Source organism: Gopherus evgoodei, chromosome 10, assembly GCF_007399415.2.
Source record: "Gopherus evgoodei ecotype Sinaloan lineage chromosome 10, rGopEvg1_v1.p, whole genome shotgun sequence".
Classification (NCBI taxonomy): Eukaryota; Metazoa; Chordata; order Testudines; family Testudinidae; genus Gopherus; species Gopherus evgoodei.
In genome coordinates, this window is record NC_044331.1 from 29,736,999 (window position 1) to 29,747,882 (window position 10,884).

Sequence of the window (10,884 nt, forward strand, 5' to 3'; positions counted from 1 at the left end):
TCAGTAACATCAGCTTTAGTGTTAATGTACATCAGAACATTTCTGATGTGTCACCACCAAAGTTGGAGGGACGGGGAAAGGGAATGTCTTGGAAGGAAGGCTGCTTAGCTTCTCCAAAGCATATTACTATGGCAGAATGACGTCCAGGACACATGATCACGTTCCTTGCATTGCCTGACTTCGAGTTAATCATGATTTTTATGCATACTTTTTCTTTTGGGACATCTCTTGAGCATCTTATCTAGGGGGAAATAATTATCTATATGGAAGAAAGTTATGGTCTATTTATTGGACTAGGACTCAGGAAATTAAGGTTTCACTTTTGGCTTTGCTACAGACTTCCTACGTGACCAGGAGTAACTCACTTAACCTCTCAGTGCCTCGATTCCTCATCTTTAAAAAGGTGATAACCATACCTCTCTACCTCAGAGGAGTGTTGTGAGAACAAATTTTGGTAGTACTCAGCCACCACAGTAATAGCTACCAACATAGACCATGTCTTCATATCTGTGCACCATCTACCAAAATGGGGGCCAAATTTTAATTGGAGCCTCTGAGCATTACTTGAATAATACTAATTAATAATAACAGACAGAGTCTTTAGTTTAAAGATTCTGGCATGTCAGAATTCAGATTACAAAGCAATCTATAGGAGTTAAAATGCAAACGTTTGCCCATTCAAATATAACAAAAAAAGATATCTGTCAAACTTGAAAAAAAGTTAGCTCTCAAACTGAGACCAGGCAGGAATGGAATATTTTTCAAAGTTATGATAAATTACACTGAAGTTTTACATAGAAGCTTTCAGTATCCTGATAGCGTGACACAATTAAAAAAAAATCCTTTTGAAGTGCAGTGCACATTTTTCTCATCTACACAACATGATACTTATACCATTCTCAAATTTATCTTATCTGAACATTCCTCACCTTTCAAGGGTCAGCCTATCAGAATTCAGTATTTTTTCATCAGTAGCGCGATGTAGAATGGGAAATGCTGTGATTGATGCACTGCTCCCAAAATTTATGTTATCTACTAGAAAATCATACAAAAAATTACTTGAATTAGAAATTTTAAAAGTTGCTTTATTAATTCTGCAAAATAAAGGTAGAATATTCCTATGTAACAAAAATTAAAAGATATCCATTGTTCACGTGTGTTAGGACTCCATCATGGTACCTAACTGACTCTACCCAATGTTTAGACTAGAATTAATATTTACCCATGTTTTCTCTTGTGCTATTTATAAGTTACTACAACCATACTGTACATATGCTTTTAGAAACATAACTATTAATTTGGTTGATTTTACACAGCTTGATACCAACTGATTGTTTATAGTATGTTGTAAATTTGGAACCTCCTCAAAGTTACCTTTATTTGTATTAGAACGCTCCAGAATCATTCAGACATCAGGTTACAGGTTGCATTCATGGATTTAACTGCAATATCTGAACTCTGAGGAAGACATCTTCCAAATGAAACAGAGGTGAACTAGAATTATTTTATTTTACTTCACCCCAACTCTGAGCCATTAACTGGCTATTCCTGAAGTTAGACATATTTTTAAAGGGGGAAACATGTCATGTGGGTGTGGAAGATGATATTTTAATTTTAAAAATACAACAAAATGAATCAGCCTAACATTATAAGGTTCAGTCAAGTAAGTGCTGAATGGAATTACTCACAAGGTCAGGAGTTCACAGCACCTTATAGGAATGGGCCCTAATGTCTCTCTCTCTGTTATGGTGAAAGAAAGGAGGGGCTATTTTGATGATGTAATTTAATTGGTTACTCTGGAATCTATAGTTAAATAATTGGCAGGGAGAAGGGGCTTAAAATTAATTTAAACACGTACAAAACGAAGCAGCATGCAAACCTCTGACTTATTTGGAGAATGATTCACCGAAAAAATATTCTTCTGAAATAGGTCACTATGTCCGTACCCCACCATAAGAATAGGGGCTCAAGTCCTATAACGGATCTCACAAATTCCTCCTTCCCTTATAATTAAAATAAGTTTAAATTGGGGTTGGGGTGAGGAAGAAGGTTTGAAAGAAGCAACAAAGTTGACACATCAAAAAGTTCATTCCTTCTTGCTTTAAGCCTAAAGTCAGATTACACACTGTGATTAGGTAGAATTCTTGTTTTTAAATATAACACTTTCAGCACTTTCCCCTAATTTTTATGCTAAATTCCTGGAGGAACCCAAACTTTGTTTTTGTTTCTTTGTGGGGAGCAGAAAGGGAGAGTAAGATAATTATCACCAAAAAGAAAGAAAGAATGATGGGGAAAGGGGGAATATAATGAATAGATAGGACCAAAGAGAAAATAAAATAAGTTTAATCATAGCTGTTTGGATCAATACATGCAAGATCAAAGACTTGAAAATCAATCTGAAACTTAACAGGAAGCCTGTGTGGAGTACAGTACAATACTGGACAATGGTTAATATAGACAATAAAAAATTTAAGGAAGAAGAAGAAGAAATCTACATTTTAAAAAAGATGTCCTTTTAATGTAAAACTGTAACTAACAATTTATTGATAAGGCTCATTCTGATCCTCATAATACAAAAACAAAAGGAGTAGTAGCCAGTGCTTTCTGTTTAGCCACACATACTGGCAGCTGGAGTGGCATAAGAAGTTGTAACCTATAACTTTTCCACAAGACACATAATTAGAAAGAAAAAAATTGGACTGCCCGTCAAAACAGACTAGTCTCCATAGTTACCTGAAATATTTGGACCAGCACTATGACAGCCCTGTCGGGTTCTGGATTTTGTAGGAGTATGAACAGAAGAATCCCCAAATGCTGATAGACAGCCTGCACCTTGTTTCAATTCCAGACCTGAAAGATCTGCCAAATTGGCTGCTATTGGGACATACACCTGCTTATTACGCACCAAAGGGGTCAATAATCTTCCATCTCCTGGAGCAAAAAAAATAATAATAATAATAACCAAAAACCTGCAGTTCATTGCACAATAAAATAAACCACAGGCGCTGACTTTCCAAAGTGCCAGGGGATGCTCGACCCCCGGCTCTCACCCAGACCCCGCCGCTACTCCACCATTCCCTTAAGGCCCCGCTCCACCTCTTCCCCCAAGTGTGCCCCGTGCTCGCTCCTCCCCCGTCCCTCCCAGCCTCCTGTACGACATGAAACAGCTGTTCATGGCAGGTAGCAGGGGAATGGGGAGGCACTGATCCATAGGGCCCATTGGTGGGCAGGGGCGTTGGAAGCTGCCAGGGACTGCCAGTGGGTGCTCAGCACCCTTTTTCCCTGTGAGTGCTCCAGCCGCAGAGGATCCACAGAGTCGGCACCTATGAAATAAACTACATAAGCTATCTAGAAATCAGTAGTTTATTTGTCTACAAAACCATTACGTTAAAGACTATTTTGTTTATTTGTATTCTTTAAAAAGAACTGGACATGCTGTGACAGAATACACCGCTGTATTCATACCCTACACACTACTGTAAGTATGCCTTGTAAGGTATCATCTGAAAACTCATAATTTGTTGGTGAGTATCATCCTGATAAAATGTGTGGCAACATTATATGTGAAGTTATAAAATTTCCCTGTATTATGTTATTAACATATGTTCCAAACCCCCTACTCCTGCCAAAACAGAAGTTGGCACACAGGTCTGCCCTAAACAAAGGAATGTGTTTACTGCTTAAATGCAAATTAAGCAGAGCACAGAGTCATCAAGCATGAAGTGAAACAAAGGAAGCTCAAACAGATGAAAAAACCCAGAAAGGAATATCCTTCCACACAGATTCTTTAATTCCTAGTGCCCAACTGGAAATGTTTCTCAAGAGAGAGACTGAAACTAGAAAAAGGAGGGACAAACATCCCAAGGCTCCCCTTTCTCTCTCCCGGCCTATCACTTCACTTAACTTGAAGCAGCAAAGGAAATATCTGGGGGAGGGGTCCCAACATACAGGGTTTGGTCAGTCAGGCTGCTGAAAGCATGTCCTGAGAAACTCTGCTTGAATCTGATATAGTTTGTTAAGTTAAGTATTAGTAAACATTATTTGTCTTGTAACCATTTCTGAGTTTTGTACCTCATTACTTGTACTCACTTAAAATCTCTCTCTTTGTAGTTAATAAACTTTTTTATTGTTTTGTCTAATCCAATGTGTTTAAATTTAAGTTTCTGGGTAACTCCACTGGGGGTGACAAGTTGTGTGCATATCTTTTTAAGGAATAACCAAATAAATATAACTTGTACTGTCCAAGAGAGGGCTGGGCAGTACAGGACATACATTTCTGAGGGAAATCTAAGACAGGGGGTGTTATAAAGAGATAGCTAAGGGTTAATGTCTCTTTCACCTGAAAAGAAGTAACCTGAAACACCTGACCAGAGGACCAATCAGGAAACAAGACTTTTTCAAATCTGGGTGGAGGGAAGTTTGTGTGTGAGTCCTTTGTTCTGGTCTTGTATCTGTCCCTCTCGGCTATGGGAAGGATTTCTCTATTTCTTGCTTTCTAATCTTCTGTTTCCCAGTTGTAAGTACAAAAAGATAGGTTTGTTTTTTTGTAGTTACATGTGTGTAGTTGCTGGAGTGCTTTGAATTGTATTCTTTTTGAATAAGGCTGTTTATTCATATTTCTTTTAAGCAATTGACACTGTATTTGTCACCTTAATACAGAGAGACCATTTTTTATGTATTTTTCTTTCTTTTTACATAAAGCTTTCTTTTTAAGACCTGTTGGAGTTTTTCTGTAGTGGGGAACTCCAGGGAATTGAGTCTGTGCTCACCAGGAAATTGGTGGGAGGAAGAAGTCAGGGGGAAATCTGTGTGTGTTAAATTTACTAGCCTGACTTTGCATTCCCTCTGGGTGAGGGGGGAAGAGAGATTAGCTCTCAGTACTTCTGTTTTCCAAGGCTGGAAACGGGGAGGGTGGAATCCCTCTGTTTAGATTCACAGAGCTTGCTTCTGTGTGTCTCTCCAGGAACACCTGGAGGGGGGAAGGGAAAAGGTTTATTTCCCTTTGTTGTGAGACTCAAGGGATTTGGGTCTTGGGGTCCCCAGGGAAGGTTTGGGGGGACCAGAGTGCCCCAAAACACTCTAATTTTTTGGGTGGTGGCAGCTTTACCAGGTCCAAGCTGGTAACTAAGCTTGGAGGTTTTCATGCTAACCCCCATATTTTGGATGCTAAGGTCCAAATCTGGGACTAGGTTTTGACAGGGGGTATTGGGGTCACCCAGCAATAAAACCAAGGCTGGTGAGAGCCGGAGTGTAACCCAAGTGTGTCTGGCAGGCTGCAGCCAGAAACAGAAACTTATGCTGGAAGGCTGTTTGTGAATAGCCCCGGTGGGAACAACTTCAGCAATGCATTGTAAGGCACCCAAGAACGCAGGACAGGGGTGACAGTTGCTCATTAGTCTGGATTGTACCATGGTATGTCACACATGCATAAAAAACTGAGTGGTGTTTGGAGACTTCCATATCACTATAATCTAACCAATCACAATTCCTGTAGGATTGCAGGCAGCAGCAACATGGCAAAAAACATGATGAATTTTATGGCTCCTTCCATCCTCAGTACAACTGGCAGTGAAATCTTAGATGCCTTATTCCTCCCAAAAGCCAAGATGTTTTGTTGTTTAAAAAAATTCACTAGGAAAATGACCCTTATTTTCTTCCCACTGGAATCATTCTCCTCTTTAAACAAGACTTTGATCTCAAAACTGTCTTGTCTAGTTCAAACAACCAAACAAAAATCTTCTTCTGGCACACACAGTGAAAGAGCTATTCAATTATCCCAATTATTGAAACACTGCAACAGATTTAGGAGAAACAGTCTCTGAATTTTTTGAGCTCCTGGAGCCTATGAGTACGTACACACACACACACACACACACACACACACACACACACACACACACACACACACACACACACACACACACACACACACACACACACACACACACACACACCCCTTGAACATAATACATTCACATAAAATGAACATTGGTTACTTTCTTACTTTTGATACCAAGGGATATCATCAAAATAGATGGTCCCCATATTTAACATATTTCCCCAACCTCATTCAAAAGAAAACTATTAGTTCCCCAAAACTAGGACTGTAACTGTGTTAAAGAGCTAGTTCCCCAGCTAAGCAGCAAATTAACAGAGTGTGATATGTCGGACACCTAGGTTTACACTGAAACTTTTATTCTCCCTATCTGTTTTGGTAACTAGATAGTACTGCAAGTGACAAAATTCCTGATTCCAAAGTACTTCAAAAAAGTGTCAGAAGACCGAGAAATAACCTTCTTCCAAGACGAAGGATTAACAGCCTTTTAAACATTTAAATTCTATCATTCAAAGATTAGACACAGCACAGACTATGACAGTGCAAAATTCCCTGTGTTGCTCTACAAATGTAATATTACAAAGTTTCCATGAAATGATGGACAATTTATATGATTTTTATAAAGCAAGACATGATTATTACATGAAAAACTATATTACCAAAATAACGTATTGGTAAATAGCATTACATGGTAAAGCAGCAAACATCACCAAGATTACATGATTACAACAAATTTGAAAACAAACAAAAAATAAAAACTAGAGCTAGTCTCCCCTGTGGCCATGCACCCAGATGAGAATACAGTCACATCTTTCATATGCTAGAAATAATAATCATTTTTTAAGTGTGCATGAAATAAGTTTCTGTTTGCTAATCACACTTTCTCTTTCTATAATTAAGGCTGTTATAGACGTTAACTAGAAAAGGAAACTTTACCTTGTTTTCCTGAATAGTTTTTTTCCAGATCATGTTGCAAGAGCCTGTTGTGGAAAGACGACTGGTCTTTATTTACCCTGAATTCAAACTGCAACACAATGTTTAAAATATGACATACATGAAACAAAATTTTTAAAACACACATATTGCTTTACAATTAACTGTATAGATTTGGTACACAGTTATTATAATTTATTTAAGCTAGATATTTCTTTTCTGGGGAATGATAATTAATAGCAGATTTACACCATGTTAAAATGTATTATTCTCTTCAAGAAGGCAGTAATATTCAGATTTCACTATATAGTACCAGAAAGACTTCACATGACAGGTTTATTGAATAGGCATATTATAAATATCTAAAACAGATGAGACAATATTATGTTCATTTAAAATATTTCATTATCATCAAGAAAATGGACGGAAGGTAAAAACAGTACTGCAGTTAGGCTGAGGTTTTCAAAGCTGCCTAGAGAATTTGATCAACCACTTCCCATTAAAATGAACAGCTACTGGGTGTCTACATTATTTTGCTGGCTTTGAAAATCTCAGCCAAAATATGTTAGTTATAAAACAGATATCCATTAAAAGAATAATTCTATTGAAGATCAGCTTCATTTTTAGAATATAAATGCAATAATTCAGTAGATTAAAATAGATAGCCTCCAATGTCAAATCTTGCATGGGCAATATACAATTATTTTCAGGGTAGTAGGCATGAGCACAGTAACAAGAAATCAGTTTTCCTTAATAATAATGAGTCAAACACATCCTGGAGACTGGCATTGGAGGGGGAGCAGTCTCCACTTGGCCACTCTTCCACTTCCTCAAGCACATTGGCAAGAGGAAAAAGATGGGGATTGAGACTTGACTTCACCTCCACAATACACTGGGCCAGCATAGCTGAACTGGAGAACATGTACTGCACCAGATAGACTCCCACCCAGAGCAGTAGGGAAAACAGAAGGGAGGCACAACAAGATGCTGAAACTTATTCTGGGTTCATAGCAAAGATTGACTCCAGTGCTTTTATTTTATATAGCACCGTCCCCATTGGCTGAAATAAATCATTACAAAACAAAATAATAAAAACTAAATATTAAAAACTATTTTAGAAACAAGAGTATTTTTGCATCTGTATTAACTAACTTTGGGGGGAGGGATAGCTCAGTGGTTTGAGCATTAGCCTGCTAAACTCAGGGTTGCGAGTTCAATCCTTGAGAGGGCCATTTAGGGAACTGGGGTAAAAAACTGTCTGGGGATTGGTCCTGCTTTGAGCAGGGAGTTGGACTAGATGATCTCCTGAGGTCCCTTCCAACTCTGATATTCTATGTTTCAGTAATTTAAAAAAAAATGAATTTGGATCTTACTGGTTTATTTCTCTCTGCCACTGATGAGGTTTGGATAACCAGATGAAGCCCACAGTTGTTAACCTGTAAATTGAAGGGAAAAAAAAAACCAGACTGCATTTTGCAAAAACTGAATGCTTAAAACAAAAGGCCAAATAACCTTATTAATGAGGGAAATTCTCTGAATATAATAATTCATCCAATAAAGAAGTCCATTTTAGATAATATAGTCAGAATGGACAAAAGTATATTCATTTCTCATAATCTGTACTCACTGACCCACCCCCGCCATACTTTCTTTCCATTTTACACTCAAATGGAACTCTGGTCTACACTGCATGCATCTTTTGGCAGTATGCAGAGCAGGAGTGGGCAAACTATGGCTCACTGACTGCATCCAGCCTGTCAGACGTTTTAATCCAGCCCTCGAGCTACTGCCGGGGACAGGGATCTGGGGCTTTCCCTGCTCCTCATGGCTCCTGGAAGCAGTGGCATGTCCCCCCTCCGGCTCCTATGCATAGGGACAGCCAGGGGGCTCCACATGCTGCCCTCACCCCAAGCGCTGACCCTGCAGCTCCCACTGGCCAGGAACCTTGGCCATTTGGAGCTCCACGAGCAGCAGCATGCACAGAGACACCTGGCCGTGCCTCCGCATAGGAGCTAGAGAGGGGACATGCCACTGTTTCCAGGAGCTACTTGAGGTAAGCACTGCCTGGAGCCTATACCCCTGATCTCTTCCCGTACCCTAATCTCCTGCCCTGATCCCCCTCCCATCCTCAGAACCCCTCAATCCCAGACCATAGCTCCATCCCACACCCCAAACCCCTCATCCCCAGCCCCACCCCTAAACCCACACCCTCAGCCGGAGCCCTCATCCCCCCACACACACCCTGAACTCTTCATTTCTGGCCCCACCAGAGAGCTTGCACCCCCAGCCAGAGTCTTCACCCCCTCCCGCAACCCAACCCCAAATTTGTGAACATTCATGGCCCACTATACAATTTCCCCACATAGATGTGTCCCTTGGGCCAAAAAGTTTGCCCACCTCTCATGAAGAGTATGTACTCAAATACCCCCCAGCAGAGGTTTAAACAGCAGTGCAAACAGTGAAATAAAGACACATCTGAAGGGTGTGACTGAAGTACAAACATACCCTATACCCCACTGAAAGTGGTATGTGATGTAGATGTAGTCTTAGTCTTAGTCTTAAAGCACACACACAAAAACCCAGCTTGAAATAACCACTTCTTTTTGGTCCTCAGAGGTAGTTACATTAGGTCTATTTTTAAATGGAAAAATATCCCTCTTAGAGACTTTTTTTGAGGGACAGATATCAGGTTTTTAATGTTTATTATTTACATTACAAAGCTTAAAGCTAGCCTTCCAAAACATTTCTAATAATCACAACTGTTTAGTAGAAATGTACAAAGCAGCTCACGCACCCAGGGGGCACAGTATGAAACATACACACATGTAAATATACTTCCTCCTCCTGATCATAATCGCTGCTAGTGTACTATACAACCTAGCAAATTTTAAGCTATCACTGTGTTGCAGTGTTCCCTGAAACACGTGTACAGTGGTACAACCAAGCAGAATCCAAGGGCAACCAAACAGCCGCTGTGACTACCTGCCCAATTCCCCATCTCTAGGAGTACGAGATGCAAAAGAAAAAATCCGAACATTTAGCACTAATACACTAATTAATCCTGACAACGATAAAATTTTGACGTGCGTTTGCCAAGGGGAGCAGCTTTCCCAGCCTGCGTTTTCACAGGCGCACGAGCAAAGTGAGGGGAGTCTCCTGGCAGGTGGGATGGGGTGGGGCTGGGCACGGCACGGCCTGGAAGGGACAGTAAGCCTGGGCATGGGTGGGGGGAATCCTGTGAGAGAAGAGGGGATGGAGCCATGGCCACTACTGGTGTAAAAGACCCAGGGGGCTAGCGCACTGCCCCCGCACTGGGCGCAGACAGGCAGGATATGGCGGGCGCGGAAGCTCAAAGCTCTCTGAGGCGGTCAAGATCGGAGGCATCCAGCTCACAAGCCCCGCACCAGCAGCTGGCGGGGCCCTCCCTCCAGAGGCTGCGGCTAATCCTCTCCCCTCACCCCCGCGACACCTACAGTGCTGGGCCCAGCCCTGCCGCCGCCGGGCCGGAACTTGCTGGGCACCATGGAAACGAGTCTCCCCGACCGGCCACCGCCTCGTCTTTGGCCGGCAGAAACCTCTCCCGAGTCGCCATAGCAACCACCACTTCCGGTCCAGCTCTTTCGCGCTCCGGCTAGTCCCCCCGCCTCTCGGCGGCGGCAGGGCAAGGTGTAGCGAGCCGCAGGCTGAGCTAAGCTCACGGGTCCCGGAGGGGCAGGCTCAGCGGGGAGGGGAGCGCTGGCCGCGGTGCTGAGAGCCGGTTGCGGGCTGTGCTCTCTACGCTGCCCGGGCCTTGTTCATCTCACATCAATCTCAGCTGCTCCCTCCGTCGGCCCGGCTCTTCCTTTCCCTGCCCGTCGGTACCATTGCCCCGACAGGACGGGCTCGGACGTTATTTTTCTTTCCCTGGCTCTTGCTGCTCCGTCAGGGCCAAGCGATATGGGGGGAGTGGGAGATATCGGTTGTGCTTTGCTTTTTAAAACCAAAATCAACTTCTGATCAAATTTGAGTCAGCCCTTTTAAAACTAAATTATTTTGTTAGAATTCTCTAAGAGAGATCAAGCACAGTAACACTTGATCAAGTAAGATCAAGGTGTGAGTTATGTCAACTTCTGTAT

At 41.6% G+C, this 10,884-nt stretch overlaps 1 protein-coding gene across 1 annotated transcript in view; it reads right to left on the bottom strand.

Annotated features, from left to right (window-relative positions):
* The window catches only part of LRRC49 (leucine rich repeat containing 49), a 138,060-nt gene extending 127,699 nt beyond the window's left edge, over positions 1-10,361 (bottom strand). The window contains 6 exon segments of the mRNA XM_030578382.1: positions 930-1,032; positions 2,734-2,931; positions 6,773-6,860; positions 8,143-8,205; positions 10,243-10,328; positions 10,331-10,361. Of these exon segments, the coding sequence (XP_030434242.1) occupies positions 930-1,032; positions 2,734-2,931; positions 6,773-6,860; positions 8,143-8,205; positions 10,243-10,328; positions 10,331-10,361 (569 nt within the window).
* Between the last annotated feature and the right edge of the window lie 523 nt (positions 10,362-10,884).